Source organism: Pleurodeles waltl, chromosome 8 (genome assembly GCF_031143425.1).
Source record: "Pleurodeles waltl isolate 20211129_DDA chromosome 8, aPleWal1.hap1.20221129, whole genome shotgun sequence".
NCBI classification, from domain to species: Eukaryota; Metazoa; Chordata; class Amphibia; order Caudata; family Salamandridae; genus Pleurodeles; species Pleurodeles waltl.
In genome coordinates this window covers 746,147,647-746,167,760 of record NC_090447.1, presented here as the reverse complement: position 1 = coordinate 746,167,760, position 20,114 = coordinate 746,147,647, and the positions used below count along the sequence as shown (strand labels likewise).

Genomic DNA, 20,114 nt, shown 5'->3' with positions numbered 1-20,114 from the left:
CAGCAGCTTCCTTATCAAACGCATCAAAAAGTTAAACCCAAAAACGTATTCAACACATCCAGATTTGTTTGAGTCCACTGGGTAGCTCTGGAGCAGGGCTGAAGTCTAGCACTGTTGTCCCTCAAATACTGTTCATCATACAGATTACTGTGCTCAACAATCTCACCCAAAAATACATTGTCCATAAAAGACTGAAAGAAATTTAAGGGCAAAAAGGTTTCAGTATTTACTATACACCCTGAGTCACCAGTAAACGCAGGCACCATGTTTGGGGCAACCCTGAGTTCGGCTCTTCTAGTGGGAAGACTTTCAGACCCAGGCTGCAATCCAGATGCCTCTTGGTGCACTATCAGCACAACAGTGTCCTTCTCTAAAACAGGCACTTCATCCACACAGAGTGGCTTCATCATCAGTTGATCCTTCTGGACAAAAAATTCACTGCCAGAATCTTGCACCTCCTCCTCTGCCTCAGATGCACAGTCAGTCTCATAATCGTGGTCAAAGGAAGATTCAAAAACATACCAACAACCTGCTGAGTGGTAATCCTGCGGCTAGCCATAATTCTTACCAATTAAAGTAATGACAAATAAGCTTTATCACATAGACCTTTATACTCAAAAACAACACCACTACTTGCCAGAGAGCGCTAGACTGTGCAGCACCTACTCTGCACCGACACCAATGGTATTCCACTAAAAAGGAAAAAGAAAATAAAGTTACACATAAGACAACACAATACACACCATGCACAAATCCAAGGAGAATTTCACCCAAACAAAACATAAACTAAATATGTTGCTTTTATTACATCATTTACAAAAACTCATTCATGCATGACAGTGATACTCATTTGGAGTAAACAGTATAAAAATGTTTTTCTTAATGAACTCATGCATCTACACAAAACTGCAGATCTACCCCTGCCGAAACCGCAAGCAGGAGTCACAGCAAATTAATCAAAAGCTTTGCAGTAGAATTAAAACGATAAATAAAACATTATGGTCACAAATGCAAATATTGCGCTACTCCACACACAGACCGCCAGCCAAGTGCAAGTCTACACATACTGCCAGCTAAATGCCAGTACACACACACACACACCCACTTTCCCTGGGGGCTCAAGGGCCTAAACAACAATATTAAAAAAATGAAATCCCTGGAGTCTAGTAGCTTCTGCCCCCCTTGGGGGCAAATGTGCCTAATAATACAAGGCCAATCATTCCTCAAGAGGGGCAGATGCAGCTACAACAACTGTCCCCAAAAGGGGAGCGGCCTTTCCCCAAGGAGACGCTCCCCAACCGCCAAACATATAATCATCAATAAACAAATCCTTGTTGTCTAGAGGCTTCTGCCTCCTTTGGGGGCAGATGGGCCTAATAATATAAGGCCTATCTGCCCCCAAGAGGTAAAGAAATGGCCTCAACATCTGCCCCCAAGGGTCCACTCCCCAAGCCCGAAAAATAGCAAAGAAAATAATCCCTGATGTCTAATGGGTATTCCTGCTGCATGATTGTGAGCCTGTGCAGCAGAAATGCACACCAAAGGGACATCAGGGGGAAAGAAAAACTCTTTTGTTTCCCCGATGCCTCTTTGAACTCCTGTAACACCCCTCCCCGAGGAGAAGCTTACCTGTTTCCCCAACGATGCGCTGGAAGCAAATGGCTTCCAGCGTGTCCTGGCAACTTCTTATGATGTTGGCATGCTGTGTACCCTGATGTAATCTGATGCCGGGTGGGTTCAGGGGTGGCAGCAGAAGCACTTTCACTGCCATCCCTGGTGGGGGAGTCTAGAAGGTCGTCTTCCTTCTTTTTCCCTGATCCCTGCACATGCTCACACCTACTAAATGATGAAGGTGCTTTTTTCTTTTTATTTACTAATCCGAGGTGGATTGGTAAATAAAAAAATAAAAAACGTAGTGCAAAATCTTTTTTTTTTTTTTTTTTTTAAGCCAGTGGAGGAAGCAAAGAGGAGGGCAGAGCGGAAGCCACGTGGTAGGCAGAGAGGAAACAACATGGAGGGCAGAGCGGAAACCTCGTGGCAGGCCGAGGCAGAAACAACATGGCAGACCGAGGCGGAAACAGCATGTCGGGCAGAGCGGACACAACATGTCGGGCAGAGCGGACACAACATGTCGGGCAGAGCGGACACAACATGTCGGGCAGAGCGGACACAACATGTCGGGCAGAGCAGACACAACATGTTGGGTGGGTGAAGCAGCTCAGAGGGCAGTTGGAGAAGCACAGAACATGGGCTAGAGAACAATGTGGTGTGGCTGAGGGGAAGAGAGGCACACAGGCAAGAGAATGCATTGTGGAGAAGCGTACTGATGAGAGAGACCAACAAGGGTGGAGAGAAGGACACAGGCAAGGCAGAGCAGCACAAGCGCAGATGGAGGGATGAGAAGTCACAAAGAAGACAGCTGAAAAACATCCACTCTGGTGGCATGCTTAAGCAAAAAGAAAAAGGTAACTCCATAAAAAGTGTGCAGTAGAAGGACACGGGTAAAGAGGCTATGCTGTACTCGATGGACCAAAACGAGGGTCAAGGCAAGCCATTGAATAAGAAGGAAGGAAATGACTGACAATAAAACCAAATAATAAGCAATGGGCGGGCACCATGCCTAATGTCAGCTGAAAGTAGGTCTTTCTCACACAGTTCGTACTCTTTGGAAGGTGGGACCTCACAATTAGTGCTGGTGCTTACTCACTGCAAGCACCTGCATACTTTTAGCGCTGGACCCACCAAACACCATAAGTTGGAAATGCATTTTCGATATAAAGAATAGAAGATATAGTGTATATTTCTACTGTGTTGCGAGCTGACTGTTGTGTGAGGTCTTAATAAATGTTATGTATCCATCTGTGCCGTTTGGATGTGTGCCAAGACGCCCGGGAGCCATCTTACGTACACGCCCACCGTGACGTCGGATGGCTACCTGCCGTCCAACGCACATAATAGGTTAAAGGACTGACCAGGTGGCAAGACAATGGGTGTTAAAATCATAGGACCACTTCTAGTGCTAATTTTTTTAAATGAAAAATAAAATATTTTCAGAGACCCAAATGTGCACGCCGCCCAAGCTTCCAAATGCCAGGGTTGCTGAATTCAAAGGGTGTCTAGTATTGATTACATCTTACGCCTTTTCTTTCACCCCCCTACTCTTAATATCTGGCTCCCCCTTTCACTGTTTTCTTGCCTTTCTCGTCCTCCTTCTTTTTCCCTTTTCTACCTTTCACTCATTCTTCCTTACCCTTGGTCAAAATTTGATGAGGAAAAGTAAATCCCAGTCTTCAAAGAGGATAGGCAAAGTAAATATATCCTTTTGGTAACCATTTGCAATGCCATTGTTTATCGACGTTGTACGGAATCCCTGATGCTGTGGAGCTTGGCTAAACGGGGAAACAAAATCTCTGTGAAGGGGATATAGTGTCATTTTGTAGATGCGTGCGCTGCGCATGCTCACACCTACGAAATGATGCAAGTGCTTTTTTTCTTTTTATTTACTAATCCAAGGTGGATTGGTAAATTAAAAAAAAAAAAAAGGGGGGGGGGCAAAATCTTTTTTTTTTTTTTAGCCGGTTAGGGAAGCAAAACAAAGGGCAGAGCGGAAACAAGGTGGAGGGCAAAGCGGAAACAACATAGAGGGTGGGTGAAGCAGCTCAAAGGGCAGTTGGAGAAGCACAGAACATGGACTAGAGAACAATGTGGTGTGGATGAGGGGCCGGGAAGCACATAGTCAAGAGAAAGCATTGTGGAGGAGTGTACTAATGAGAGAGACAAGGGAGTGGGGGGAGATATGGACACAGGTGAGGCAGAGGAGCACAAGCGCAGCTGGAGGGATGAGAAGTGCACAAAGAAGACAGATGAAAAACACATGCACTCTGACGGCATGCTTAATCAAAAAGAAAAAGGTAGTTCCCTAAAAGTGAGCAGTGGAAGGACACAAGAAAAATAGACTATGCTGTACTGGATGGACTGAAACCATGGTCAAGGCAAGCCTTGAATAAGAAGTAAGGAAATGAGACTGACAAGAAAACCAAATAATGATGAGCAGTGGGTGGGCTCCATGCCTAATTTAAGTTGACAGTAGGTCTTTCTCAGACAATTCATGCTCTTTGGAGGCGAGACCTCAAAATTAGTGCTGGTGCTTACTCACTGCAAGCACCGGCATACTTTTAGCGCTGGACCCACCGAACACCATGAGTTGGAAATGTGTTTTTGATATAAGGAATAGAAGATATGTTGTATATTACTACTGTGTTGTGATCGGACTTTTGTCTGAGGTCTTGATAAATGGTATGTATCCATCTGTGCCGCTTCCTCGACTGATTGAAAACATGAGTCTCAGCCCATGCCTTGTCACTTCATGCTGTTGCCTGCAACCCATGCCAAAAAGTCTTGAAGGTCTTAGAATCTGGTGTCTGACAAAAATTGGCAGGCCCCCATATCTGGCGCACAAAGCATCTTTTAGGCTTGTGGGAGAAGTGTTGGCCCCTGCATCTGCGGGAACAGATGAGTGGCTCTGCGTTCACTTATGGTACCCTGGCATGTGACTAAAAATTGGAGTTTGAAATAATTAGTGTGTAATAATCTGAATACACTTCGTTGCACACCTTGACATGTGTCAATTGTGAAATCGATGTCACATGCTACATTCATCTCTTTGTTTCAGAATCTTTGCCCCAGGCTTTTGGAATGTCATTGTCCCAGGTAATAGCCAATGACCGAGCACAGAAGCTAAAGCAGGATTCTCAGAAGGAAGAGCAAAAAGAAGTCTCGGAATTTGTGGCCTCCATTTTACCATTTGGAACGAGGCGGTCGACGAAGGAACTCTCAAGCAGTAACTCATCTCTTAGCTCAACCTCGGAAACACCCAACGAATCCACCTCACCTAACACACCAGAGCCAGCTCCACGTGCAAGGAGACGGGTGAGCATCAGCAGTATTCCAAACCATGTGTGTATAAAGGACGTGGCAGAGTTAAAATATGATGCTGTGGTCGGCGCCCTTTAATTTTAGCATGTTCTTTTTTCAATTTTATGAGCCTAGAGATGACCTTCAAAGGTTGTGTTGTGGTAATCTGCTGTGTCCGGCAAGGCAGTGGTAAATGAATGTTTCACCAGAGTGGCACAGCTGCAGGTACATGGCCTAGAACTATGCCCCTCCTCATCCAATGCGGCTGTCCATTGGCCTCTTCTATGACCAACCCCAGCGCCCTGCCAGCCCCCCCCCCCCCCCAGCCACTGAGATCAGAGAATACATACTGTTGTAAGCGCTGAGTTGATGTCATTGACTTAATATACCTTTGAAACCTATTGCACCTGGATAGATGGATGTGACGAGTAGCTGCATTTTCAGATATAGCATCATCCCTAAGGTATTCACAGCCTTAGATTTCTATCTGACTTTAGGGGCTTTACATATGAGGAAGTGTACACACATAATTTGTTCCAGAATGGCTCATGGGGCTTTCGAAATAGTGACCTGCGCTGAAACATCTATTAATGCTAAGCCTAAGTACTCACTTTAAGACACGGAATCCACTCTGTGGAGTTTAAAAAATAAACGTTTCTGAAGCTCCTTATGACTCTAAGTTCACTAATTACACTCATTGTAGCTCAAGTTATAATGGATACATTTTATTCATGGTTTTGTTTTTTTGTTCATAATAAGTCTCTGTCACACTTGTTCTAAGTCCTATATTCATCCACTGTGTGTACAGTATTTTTTGCTGTCAAGCTTCTCAGATGCCGACTGGAGTAGGTCATTGTAACAACGACTACTCTTCCACGTCTTCAACATTAAGGGCCCCGATCATTGTAACCACAACCTGACCCATCTGTTTGTATATGCCTTGCCTCCCTGAATCTACTTGGCGCATGTAACCAGCCTAATCAAATGTAGCCTGTTTTTGCTGTCTACAGCCATTCCATGGTGCTGTACCTAAACGTATTCGATTTCTGCTGTCTGCTTGATGCAACTCGAGCATGGGCAGTAATTTGGGTAGTAGTATTTCTTAGTAGACAATAGATGAGAAACTACAGTCTGACACAAGACCAGCTTGTGACTAGTTACCAGCCACATGCTTTGCTATGTATGAAGAGGATTAGTCTTTTCATTGTTTTCTTTGCTACTACGTTTTAGGTCGGATTTGACCACAAACTGTCAGTAGGTTTTCTTGTTCTAGTTCTTTATAGTATACACAGTGGACTTTTCTTCCTCTATAGTGCTTGTATGGAAGTGTTTGAGAGACTTTTTACATCTCAAAGGAGCACTGAATCATAGCAAATTAAATTTCTTGATCTAGTGTATTGGTTGTATACAGAAGCAGGCAATCCTTTTAGGTCTGGTGTTGGAAAAAAACTTTTAATCTTACTGAAATTGTGTAGCTACAGCATAATTAAAGTTGCTTTAGCCAGCCTTCTTCACCCAGTGGTCGGTTGTTGTATCATTCACATTTTAAATCTTCCCATGACTGCCAGGCCTATTGGCTTTGCCAGTGCCTACTTTTTTATTGTTTACTTGTCTGCAGCAGGATTTTTAAAAAGGTTTTGTCAGGCATTCTGTGCAAGTCCATCATAGATTTATATAAATGTATGCACGCACACATGTATTAGATTGTACTATCTAATTTGAAAGCCTTTAGATGCAGCTTTAGTGTGATATAAACATGTAGCAACAGGCATGCACAAATGTGCTGTTTACCGTATTAGCACACTAAAGCCGGACATATTGGTGTTGCCAATGCTTGCCTTTTTTTGAGCATCACCCTTTATTGCACGTACATGCATATTTACTTAGGCACCTGAACAAACTGTTCTTCTTGCAGAAAGAGAGACACTTAAAGTGTGTGATGCAAAAGAGATCATTATGATTTGAAATACATTCTAAATAAACTTTTCATGTGCTAGAACAGGGGAGTATAATTCATAATTTTGAATGCCCTTACATTGTTTACAAATATAAAAAAAACACATGATTCTTTTTTTAAACTTGACTCTAGAAGGTACTAAATAGGTTTCGCATTTTCTTGAGTTTGACCTATTGGCGTTGTAAATTCATAACTGGGCTTTTCTTGCCACATAAATTGGTCAACCCTGCCTCATATTTTTTTCTTTTCCTGCAACATATTTCCAGTGGCCCTGCATATATCTAAAGTACTTTCATTTACCTTCTTGCTCCATCTGCAGCCAAAAATGAAAAAGTTTCCATTTAGCATCCTAACTTTAAGCTGCCATGCTAATTCCAATAGAATACCACGTTCATAACCCCACCATCAGAGTTGCTGGCTGGCTAACACAAGTCCCACAAAAAAGACACAAGACCGTCATGGAGGGGCAACCAGAGAAATAAAGTAAAAGGATCACCCAAACATATCAAGAGTGTTCAAACATTAATAGTGAAATAAGGATGTTAGGTTGGCCTGAATCATGGTCATAAATACAATAAGGAGAGATTAATAAAACGTATACAATAATCATGTAAACCAAATAAAAACCTTATCAGAAAAAAACTTTTGGCATTAGACTGTTATAGCCCCTAGAGGACACCACAATAAAAATAGCATTTGTAAGAAACATGGTCATGTTGCCATATAGTTAGACCCTAGAGGGCATATCCACATAAAAAGAAAATGTCAGAAAGAAATTAACTCTAGCCTTATATTTTGCCCCTAGAGGACATTTTTAGGGCTATCCGGCCTACTGCAATAAAATACAACCAAGGCCTTTAAAATACAAACTACTCCCAGTTGTAAAACAAAACTTACAACCATGAGATCATGAGACTGCTTAAAAGACATTGAATGATGGGGGTGGGTTATTATTTTGGGGTCACCACAGCCTAGACCGAAGGAGCACCCTGTGGTGAACATTTTAAAGGTGGTCCCATTGTCCCAGGACCACCACAGGCTGAGTTATGAGCAAAAATGTTTTGTAAAAATAATGGCCTGCAAAAGCATTAAGGGACAAGATTTTCGGGCCTGCAAGTATTGTAGTACGTTGACTGTAATGCTCAGAACAGCCCCTAGAGAGCACCACAATCAAAATAGCATTTGTAAGAAACATGGTCATGTAACCATATAGTTGGCCGCTAGAGGGCATAACCCCATGAAAACAAAATGGCAAGGTAATGCAGTGAAACCATATATTTAGCCCCTGGAAGACATTGTATTACGCATTTTCAGGGCTAGCAGGACTACTGCAAGGATATTACAAGCAAGGCCTTTAAAACACAAACTACTCCCAGCTGAAAAACAAGAGTTCCAGCCACGAGAGAGCTTAAACAGACACTGAATGGTGAAAGGGGTTATTATTTTGGGGTCCCCACTAACCTGGTGTGGGGACACAGAGATGATCTAGACAGAAATGGCACTTTGTGGTGAATGTTTTGATGGTGGTCCCATTGTGCTAGGACCACCACAGGCTGAATTATGGTCTCAAATGTTTTGAAAAAGAATGTTTGCAAAGCATTAATGGGTGAGTTTCCCTGAGTGCAGTGAATATTTTACTATCAGCTCTCCCGCTGTGCTGGGAGAGCCGCTTTGATGATTTCTGTGTTTTTATGTAGGTAAAGCATTTACCAAATACAAGGGTTTTTGAAAGCCATAAAGGAAGAGTAGGTAACGGTGTGAACAATGTGACGAGTGCTCCAATACCGCTGATCGAGTTCGCCTGGTTCGTGCTCAAAGTGCCATGGCCGCCAGGGAGCACAAAGGGGAGAGACAAAAGAAACAAGCATTTGCAATGCAACGGGTCTCACGTTTGCTCATGTTAGAGCTGATCGTGTTGTAAACTCCTAACCCGACTTTTCATCTATCGGCAAAAGTGCTTTTATGTACATAACCTGAAAAAGTGAAATTAACTGTGTAAAGCGCTCAACTTCTGCCAAGCGAAATCACGCTAGGAAAATAGAGAAAAAGTAGTCCACGATCCGACAGAAAACAGCGAGCCTCGCACGTTTTCTGTACTTGGTCGCTGCGCTCGAGGAGGGCTAACCACCGGAAAAGGCATGACGTGTACATGCCTTCCACTAATGAAAGCAAGCAGATTTTACTAGGCAAGCCCACGAACCAATGAAACACACTGACGTGACGTCGACAGGGCTCCGAGCCCTTTTCTAATAACTAAAGCGTCTCGCTGCGATACGCATGCGCGAGCGCATGCAACGCAGGCTCGACCCTAAAAAGCAGTTCACTCTCCCGAAAGTTTATTGGCAATCATGCGATAATCCATGTAATACGTTCAGTCTGCAAGCCATAACAAAAGAACCTCAAGGCGGGATAAACGTAAAGTATTTAAAATTACATCAAGGGATTGTTGAAAGGCAAACCCAGAAATGAATGAAAGTGATGGGAGTGAGATGTGCATGTTTAAACCCCACAGAATAGATTACAACAGGCTGAAAAGCAGCGCTTGCGCACGCTGCTATGCTCACCTAAAAAAAGTCCTGTGATTCGTCGTGAGGCCCTCTTTCCCCATGAGCCTCCACACATTTGAGGAGCGAGCGGCTCATGTGTGTCTTGCGAGTGCTCTGATTGGCTGGCTGCTGGACTTTTAGAAATTAAATGGCCGCCATTACTGTTTCCTGTGAAAAATTGCAGGTGATGTGGAAATGAAGTAGAACAACTATATAAGGGGTCAACAGAAAAGCATCCTCCCCCTAGATTTAAAGCGTGATAACTACTGTGACACCGTAAAGTATTTACAAATGTGTATTGTTTTTTCACATATCTTTACGATCCACAGGTACTCTCGCAGGATAGTGAAAAGTAAAAAGGAGTGAGTTCTCAATACAGTCTACCAGTAGGAATGTATATTGTGACACTTGCTATTGAGAGGAAGTGTGTAGGAGATAAGGGTTTAAAAAAAAAAATTACGATCTTGCAAAACTCCCGCAGGATCATGATAAATAAGGAGGAGTTGTATACTCTCTAGTATGTAGACTATTGACTGAAAAGGAAGTACAGCCCCTTGGAGTCCACACAGGGGATTAGGCATCCACTCCCACGACCGTCTCACTAGAGCCATCAGTTAAAAAAAAAAAAATAGTTATTCAACCATATTTTAATGACTGTTCAATATAGATTAGCATTAAATAACCAAAAACATGATAAAGAACTGTTTACAATAAATTAAAATGAAATTTAGAACTATACGATCTTGCAAGTGTCTCCTGAGCACCTCACAAGAGTAATGACACATCAAAAATAGATTTCTGGTAATGTCTTAATATTAGAGTTACAACAACTCTGGAACTACACAATCTCAACTAAAGTATTGCTTTATTAATCTGTTTAAAATTCGCACATTTTAGAGACATTTTCCATACCTCAAACCCTTTGCTCTTATGTTACAATTAAAAAAGCATTCCTTTCCAAAATAAGGTCTGCACACAGGCTATGCTATACAATCATTCTACCAAACTTATACTCAGAAAATAAATTAATTTATTTAAAAAACAAACTCTAGCAATTCACTGAAATACACCAAAGCGTAAAGTAATGTTATAGTTAGATGAATTTCTCAGTGATAACCTTAATGTTTTGAACAAAAAAAAGCAGAAATTCACCAGGTATAGTTGGCGGCACTACCTGTAATTTGCACCCCCCACCATGCACTGCTTATGACCTCTTTCACTCTCTTTCACTCTCTTTCACTCTCTTTCACTCTCTTTCACTCTCTTTCTCTCTCTTTCTCACACACACACACACACACACACACACACACACACACACACCAATAGTATGTTAAATCCAAATATTTGTCAAGGCTACCTCCATCCCCCTCATCCCTATATTTCATAGTTATCCCCTGTAATGCCAAGAATTATGTTGAGTTCGGTTGCACCAGTATTTTGCTCCAGTTGTTCCATATGCCAGTAACAATCTTGAAAATACCAGTGCTGGCATTTTACCACAGGTGTCCCATATGCCATGAATTACCTCCCATATGCCAGTGCCAGGCCTTTGCCATAGGTTCCCCTCATACCAAGAATTATGTCCAGTATGTCAGAGCCAGCACTTTGCCACAGGTGTCCCATATGCCATGAATTACATTGTATCCGCCTGGGTACCCCATATGTCAAAAATTACCTCCCTAAATAAGGGGGAGATCTTGAGGCCTGGCAGGATCCTGAGCCCTTGCGGACTCGCATTGACCTAGGTTTGATCATTCTTGTCCAAAGCACTAGGCCCAGCCACACAAGTGATGCAGCATTTTTATTGTCACAAGTGCAGCAACGCTGGGTTGTAGGAATTTTTGGATTCCTGTGGATTCTGGAAGTTTCCATCACATAAATGTAAGAAAGTATGTGATTTCAGGGAATGTTTGAGGTTTTCAGGGCATAGTCGGTAAGAAAACCTTGTGAGATCCATGCAAGACACACCACCATTGAATCCCCTAGTTGTCTAGTTTTCAAAAATGTCCGTGATTGGTAGGTTTCAATAGGTGGCAGCCGAGCACGGGCACAAATCTCACAGCTACCCCAATTGCTCATCTCTCCACATAGCACTTTTTGGCCTTTTGTGTCGAGGTTTCTTGGCCCACCCACACTAGCGAGGTGCAATTTTTATTGGGATTCTTGGGAGAATGCTTTGCAGAAGGACATTTCTATCTCCCCACATATTCTAGAAGTTTTTCTCACAGAAATGTGAGAGAAATTTATATTTTTAATCAAATTTTGCAGGGCTTTGTTGATTAGAAAATGGTGGGATCCAGTTGAAGTACACTACCCTTGACTCCCCAGTGTGTCTAGTTTTAAGAATTGTCCTAGTCTGGTAGGTTGCATACCTTATCCACCACCCAGGCTGCAAGTCTGTTGGGTCTGGATGGGGTGGAGTATGGGTCAATGCCAATTGGCCCTCTACTCACAAAAAACTACATGAATGCAGACCCTACTACTAGTGGGATTTCGGCCCCCTGGGGGGGGGGGGAAGAATGGGGGCAGAAAGACTGCCTGCTTTGTTTTTGGGTGGCAGCATGGCCATGCCCCTGGTGGAAAGCCCCACCCCTATGTTTCTTTAAAAAATCCCTGGTACCTAGAGGGCATTCTGCACTCTCTAGGGGGCAGATTAGGGGTAATAACCTCAGTCCTTCCACCAGGAGGGGGACATAAAGACTGGTGCCCCATTTAAATCAGTAGGGGCATGGCTTTGCCCATGATAACCAGCTCCGAACCCCTGTATTTAAAAAAAAAAAAAAAAAAATGCTTTCCCTGGTGTCTAATGGGCTTATTGACCCCCTCCCACCTTTCAGGGGACACAGATTGGCGATAATTAAGGGGGGAGAAAATGAGATTCCCCTTTTAAATGGAGTGAGGCAGTCCCCACCCCATAATTTATATCTATATTTAAATAATTCCCTGGTGCCTGGTGTCTAGTGAGTTTTCTGCCCCTCCCACCCCCGGTGTAATTACCAACTGTAAAGCCTCATTGATTTCAATTAATGTTCAAAGTGCATTCTTGACAGTGTTAAGTTTTTATTTTTTGTTTTAATATTTTATATTGTTATCCTAACTTGTCTTGAATCAATTGGAGTGTTAAAACTTTTAATTTGTTATAGATGTTCTACTGTTTAGTTTACAGAGTTTGAGTCCAAGAGTGATGTTCATACTTCACATTAAAAAAGTGGGTCTTCAGTTTTTTTTTTTTTTTTTTTTGTAACAGTATTACCTTGCTTTATATATCATTTATCTAAAGTATCCTGAAATAGAACCACTACTAATGTCTTTCTAGTCTTCACCATACTTCACACATTTTGCAGATATCTTTTCCCTTCCTTCTGTGCTATGAGAAATAATGAATTATAGATATTGTAAAATATCATTCACACTTCAACTAAAATAGTTCTCCTCAAGCCACGTATCTGTGAATGTTTCCTTCATTTATATAGAAGTAATAGGTCTTTCCTTCATTGGTTAATTAATTACGGTATAGAAGAATTGAGGTTGCCAGAAGCTTGTTTGAGTTTATTTATTTGTTTGATATTATGCTAACTAGACAAAACGTTCATTAAAATCCGATCCCAGGAATAAATGTCATCAAATTGGCAACAAGGCATATTCAGAAAATATTTTAAACCGGAACTAGCCTTACACAGAAAGTCAGTTAAAAGGAAATATACTAAAATATCAGTTTATAAATTAAACCTTCTCTACCGTATCACCTGTTTTGTACAGAGGGCAGAAAGAAGTTGACAAACAGTGCAGAAAGCCTTCTGATAAAGTTCCAAATGCAGAGAGGTTAAAAACAAATGTGTGTGGAGATTTATCTATACTTGGTGCTAACTGGTCAAGTATAGAGAGCCTCTCTGGAAACCAAGCCATTTTTTTTTTTACCAAATTCTCACTTTTATTGAGTGAGACATCTAATGCGTTTTACAGAAAGATTCTTAAATCCATGCAGCAACAGGTTACCTATTTTTGCATTGCAAGCCTTCTCAAGAACTTCTACTGAATTACAGCATAATACTCAATCTTTTTTAAGGATCCTGCAACAACGTTTGCTCTCAGTTTGTCTTGATCAATATGGGATTTAAAATGTGTTGTTTTTAACAAGGAGACCTAAGTACCGTACTCTTTCACTGTCTCCAGTAACTCCCATTTTAGCTACCATTTCAGCTTTGATTTCCGATTAGTATTTTTTTTAAAGATTATTACATTTGTTTTGAAAATGTTAACAAATAACTCATTAGATATACAATATTCAGAAAAAAACATTTAGTTGACATTGTAGACCCACTGGGGTTAGGTCTAATAGAACTACTGTATCATCAGAGTATATATTTGATGAGATGCCTTTGCCTCCCGATTTAATTGAAAATGATCTTGCCAATCTTGATACTCCTGGAACATCTGATATATATATATATATATATATATATATATATATATATATATATATATATATCAAACCGACTGGCAGTAGGTAGTTATAGTTCTGTGTTTCCACAGAAAAAGCATTTTTTGACTTGCCTAAATCTTTGGCACCGTCTGACAAATCTTCACGAAATGTTCCCAAAAAGTGCTCCAGAGAATCTTGTTGTACATGGGAAGTTTTGGGGTGATCTGTCAAGCTGGGCTTGAGGAAAAGGGGCAGGGGGTCAAAAAGTGCATTTCCCATTATAACTACCCTAGGGATTTTGAACACGACTACAGCCGAATTGATGGAATTTCTCCAAATTTGGCAGAAAGTTAGATTTTGGTCCAGAAAGAAGCCTTTTTGTTGTTTGGTGCAAATCCATTCATTAGTTTTTGAGATATTAAAGAAAAAGAAATATAGATATTTGGAGGCGCAAAGGCTTTGTGAATACTCCGATCTGATTGGCTGCCAACACTTCAACAAGCAAGTTTTGGCAGCCATCTTGGAACTCGGGTTCAGCCAAATCCCAGAAAAAAAACAAAAAAGTAGAGGGGCCAGGGTAGGGATACCCCAACCCCTTAATTCTGGTGTTGTGGTCCTAGAACCGCCACCTTCTCGGGGCAAAATCTTTATTAGTAATGAGGGAGGCTGATACGGCCTTCCCCATAGCCCTGGGTTCTGCCACCTCCCCAGGGGCAAAATGCACATTTGGAATGGGGGAGGGCTGTACAGCCTCCCCCACAGCTCCAGGGACCACCACCTTCCTGGGGTTGAATATCAAATGATTGCTGTGGGACGCTACCTCCTTGGAGCTAAATATCAAATGAATGTGGAGGAGGAGCACGTGTGGCCCCCCTGCAGCCCTGCTAACGGCCAACTCCCTGGGGCTGATTTAAAATTATGAAGGGGGTCCATCGCAGATCCCCAACCTCGGCGACTACCACCTTACCAGGGCTAATTTGAAATGTTGGAGTGAGGCCATGCGGCCCCTCCTTGTGGATCCAGTAATGGCCCTGAGGACCGGCACTCTCCAGGGCAAGCTCCTGTTATGCCCCAGGGTACCCATCCCACGGACATACCTGTTTGCTCTGACTTGACATAAGCTTTGACAGCTGGGGCTGAAATCTGCTGGGAGAGGGGGGCCACATGGCCCACCCTCCCCCATTGAATAGTGGTGGGCCCGAGGTATAGGATCCCAAGGGCTGAAAGTGGCCCGGGGAAGGGGGGGCCGTGCGACTATCCTCACTTGGTAGCTCCGCCATTTGGCACTGAACTTTCTACTTTAGTAGTATGCAAAGATATTCCTACATTTTACGAGGATGATGGACAGCTTCCCAAAGAGCCCCTATTGTGTTTCCTGCTGGTTTTGATAGCGTTTTGAGCTCATGCCCAGAGATACAGGCCCTGCAACCAGATCCCGCTATGCACTGCCATAGGCCGTGTGCAGGGCGGGGTTGGGTGGTTATGGGGTTTGGCTGCAGGCTGTTCATGGAGCGGGGTTGGATGGTTATTGGGGGTTGGCCACGTGGCCTGCTGCCAACCCCTGCCATGAACTGCCAAAGGTTGTGTGTGGCCGTGGTTGAAATAACGTTTAGTAATAAAAATTACTTTACGTTAATCAAAAAATTAAAAAAACATAAATTCCCTGAAAAAAACAAAGATGGCAGGGACATTATAGTTGGGAATAGAATTTGAAAAACCATAGAAATTCACTGAAAAAAACATAAGTTACATGGACGTTATAATAGGGTTCTGAATTTACTCGCACACAAACCGAGAAATTCAGCAGTAATAGTTAGTTATTTCAACCAACTCTAACTAGTGGCCTAAGGTAACTAGGCCACTAACTCGCGCCCTCACCATGCACTACTAATTACCCCAGATATTACAGCACTCACGCCAACTTTTATAATGTCAATAAAAATCTCAATGAAACATTAGCAGTCAATGTATATATATATATATTTAATCTCCAAACTTGGGAAGTGAGTGGGGAGGGAGGCAAACCTAACAGGGTTGCCTCAGCAATGCAGGACCGAACATCCTGCTCACACAACATGTAGACTCCTGATTCTGGGGGAAGGGTGTGCTTTATTGATGTAAAGGCCCGCCACCCATAATTATTTCCAGTCGCGGTTTGGCTATTTGATTAGCCTTAATCATTGCCAAGAGTCTTTGATGACATTACGTAAAGTGGGTTGTTTTTTTGACATTATAGTCCAGAATCCTACATTTCTCAAACTGCACCAAGGAAGTAAAAGAGAGAAAGAGTAAAAGAGATTATATATCATTTGTAATGTTGCTCATTTCACAAATGAGGACTATTTGATCCTTCAGTTATTCTTGCAGCATAATTGATGGATCTTAATCCATTTGACCCTGGTTTTTGCTCTACTGAATGTAGATAATTGTAGGTTCTATTGGCCACTCCCTCTTAAGTCCCCAATCTCCATATTATGTACCAGATGAAAATCTACAAAAGAGCTTGCTGCATAATCTTTTGGAGATGTTCTTACATTATCATAGGTATCACACAAGCGTGTTCATTTTTAGTTATCATCTGACCCTTTGATCTAGAATATATTACATATTTTCAGGAGTTAGATCTGAAGCTAATTAATGGGGTATGATAATCGAGGCCTACCCTGGGAACCAAAAGCAAACCTGATGAAATTGCTCAAACCTGGTAAAAATGCTCAAACTATCTGCCCTCTTTGTCTCCTTGTGCAATATTTTCATTCATCCATTCATTCTCTCTCTTTCTCTTCTCCCTCTCTCATCACTTTCTCTCTACCTTCAACAAAAGTGGCCTCCATGGGCTCTGTCCCACTGGGGGAAATGCCCGGGGAAATAAACAGCCTGTCCTGATGGTAATTCAGCCCTTGTTAACTTTTTAAATTTTGTTGTGTATGTGGTGCATATTAGGAAACTAAAATTCTCAAAAAGCACTAAGGCACCCAGGACACTGCCAAATCACAGAGTAATATAACATTGTTGCTGGGACATTAATGACTGGAAGCATTGACAGCAGGAGAATGTTTGCAGTTGGGTCCCAAAGACCTAGGTATACGGGGATGAAAATGAGTAAGAGGTATGCTGGTTAGTTTTAGATTTGTGGGGCAGAGAGCCCTATCACTTGTCAATAGGGCAAAAGTGGATTTGTTAAGGCGTTTTACAAGGTTATTGAGGCCGGGATGGCTCGCATATGGGTGTGATATTCATTCCATTGCGTGGTGCTTAGGCATAGAAATTGTACCCACCAGGTCTGCTATAGGCGATTTTGACATGACCGGGTTCTGATTGGCCAAGTGTATCGATCTGGATGAGGTGTGTTGCAGGGCCTTATGGCAGAAACAAGAAGCAGATTATACTGTAAATGTACTTGCATAAAAAGTCACTTATGAATTGTAGGAGATTCTGAGAGACAGCCTACTCCATAGAATATTAACCTGTGCTCTCTGTTTCATAATTTGTTAGGATTGGCCTGTTGTAATAGGAGACAGGGGTACAGTCTGTTTTGGCATAGTCCAAATTGATTTTGAAGACTGGTATGATAATGGGTGCTTGTAATTTAGCCTCTTTGTGAGTTAGGTTCTTCTTCAGTTCATCCGACTAAGGTAATATGCCTTTCATAGACTCAGTTGATTGGGTCACCATGCAGTTTTCACCTTGTTTTACCACCAGTTGTCTTTCTGTTGAATGCAGAGTACCTTCTCCACAAATCATTAAATTAGCCCCTCTGTAAGGCTGTCATCCCATGCAGTTGACTAGGGCATTTCCTTTGCATTGTCTGGGTTCTGAACTTGTTTGTCTAGGAATCTTTTGAGATGGCACAACACCACTGATGTTTTGATAGTGGAATATAAATATGTAGTAAAAGAGTTATATGTATGCGTACAAATAAACCGCTTGTAAAAGTTGTAGCTACTACACCTTGGGATTTTTAACCATAAGAAGTGCAGCCAAATGTATGAATTAGTTCAATTGAACCACCTCATTTGGTAAGAAATGAGCCCGACCATATATTCAGGCCTTTTATACAAAAAAACTAAATATTTGCCTAGATGTTTAGCTGTATCACAAAAAAAATAATCAGATTTATCATGACACTGGAGAAAAAAAGACAGGTGAAACCTGGTCTGCTGAACAACGTACCAGTTGTCCATGTCCAAAATGTATTCTGATGAAATGGATTGGGATTATGGTGCTCTACTGGCACATTTGTAAAGGAGGACTATGCCACCCTCTGGTGTACCTTAAACATGGATCCACACATACCTCTTTGCTTGATGTATATTATTATCCTCGCTCATAATGGCTCCACATACTCTAGTACAATTCTATGTTACCAGTTTACATAAAGGACTTGCCCATCACTTGTAATTGTAACAATCTTGTTTCAGTCATGCTGTATGTCCCATGTCCACTTGGAAGTCTACAGTGAAGGTGGTTATAGCAGGGAAAATCCTCTTTCTGGTTCCTCCTCCTATTTGTGAGCCCTCAACCCTCTCATTCTTTTCCTGTTTCCCAACTCAGTTTGCAAGCTCAATCTGAATGACAGAAAGAAATTCTGATTGGAACCTTCATTTGATTCTACTTTCGATGCTATTTTTGCCAACACGACCTTAGCTCAGCATTAGGAAGCTTCCTTTGATGGGAATGGAATTTTATCTTACTTTGCGTAAGCGGTCTTTAATAATGAGTACTTGCATCTCCCAAGTTGAATTGCCTGGATTATATTCATATATGCTGTATTCAGGTGACTGCTGATTTATGCTTAATTGATTAGATTTGAGATTGTTACTTTTTAATTTGGTAATAAATCTTCTTGGTTGTTAAACATATTCTTCTCTGTCTCTCCTGTGGGGCAAGTTCTGCTTCACTATCATTGATGTATTCCTGATTTTATGCTCGTAGGTCCCGTTTGAACTAAAGGCTCATCCCAGGGCACATCACGGAGATTCAAGTTTGCTCCAAGCTTGCGTGGTGCAAACACCATTCTTATCCCTCATGCTATCAGAAGGTAGCAGAGAATGGTTCTCACTGAGAATGTAGGTATTTAGAATGTGCCCCATAACCCGTCAGAATGTGCCCCAGAGCTGTCCGCTCCTGTGAGGTTGCTATGGCCCAGTTTGGAGAATGGAGCGATTGCAGTATCCTAGGAGTGTATATATGGACATTAGTTCTCATATCCAGCAGAACGTGATTTGTTGTCAATCCAAGACTTTTGATGAATATCGTAGGGTTATCTGCTTTTGATTGTACTGTTGAGCGTTGCAGTGTTTGTGGATTTTGATGAGGTAGTATATTGTATGGAGTGGTTTTTATTTTGTGTCCATAAGAGCTTTGTGTTGTTGTGAGAGTTGTGATGCTGCCTTATGTATATGTCTTGTGCGTATGAAGAGAACCAGTTTTATCAGCCTCACCAAAGTGTAAAATCCTGGGATAAACTGGGTAATTAGGTTGTAACTTGTTGTAGTCTTGTTTATTTCTATAACAATATTGTAGGTAGTGTTTTGTGTAGTATTTTTATGTATGTTTGTATTTTATGTTTTAGGGTTATTTGTATTATGTAGATTTCATTTGGTATCTTCCAGTCCCACCTGCGGCATTTAGTATCTCCCTCAGCTGGACAGCATTCCGTGCTGGACAGTTGATGGTGCTGGAGGTTTTACTGGAGGCTGGAGTTCCTGTTATTTTATCTGTGGAGTTTTACTGAATAAAAAGCTTTTATCATCCTCTCCTGCGTGGACCTGGACTCATCCTCAACTTTGATACCACACTTGTCTTATAAGGTTAGTGGTGTTGGGCTGTTAAGCACTAACAGCCTCATATGAGATAGGAATCTATTAACTTATATGGTGAGGATGTATTAATTGAGATTGGTTTATGGTGTGTCAAGAGGAACAGACCACACTAGCTAGGGTGATTTCTTGCTAGTCAAGATTTCACTTTGTGTGCAGGATAGAACCAGGAGGGTGTTATTCCCGTAGAGTAATTGTATGCTTTGAATTTTCTTTAGTGGACCAGAGAGGGATTTTTGTTATGTTTAATAATTGTTCATGTGAAGTTGATCACTGAGTAGTGAGGGCTGCTGTGAGGTACTGCATGTTGCATCAAAAGGTGTCACACTAGTATTGGTTGGTTCGTGTAGGTGCCATGCGGGATTTGTTGTTACATCAGAGTGCTGTGTTGTGAGTAGCTCATTTGTGGTGTTGCGCTGAGATTGGATATTAGTGTTTTTGTGTGTAGCTTT

The 20,114-nt window shown here is 41.8% G+C and overlaps 1 protein-coding gene across 3 annotated transcripts in view; it reads left to right on the top strand.

The window, feature by feature from the left end:
* The window catches only part of ARHGAP6 (Rho GTPase activating protein 6), an 866,594-nt gene that overhangs the window by 550,027 nt on the left and 296,453 nt on the right, over positions 1 to 20,114 (top strand). For all 3 annotated transcript variants that reach the window (XM_069204992.1, XM_069204993.1, XM_069204994.1), the window contains exon 4: positions 4,673 to 4,929. In XM_069204992.1, coding sequence (XP_069061093.1) covers positions 4,673 to 4,929 — 257 coding nt within the window. The remainder of the gene's footprint in view (positions 1 to 4,672; positions 4,930 to 20,114) is intronic.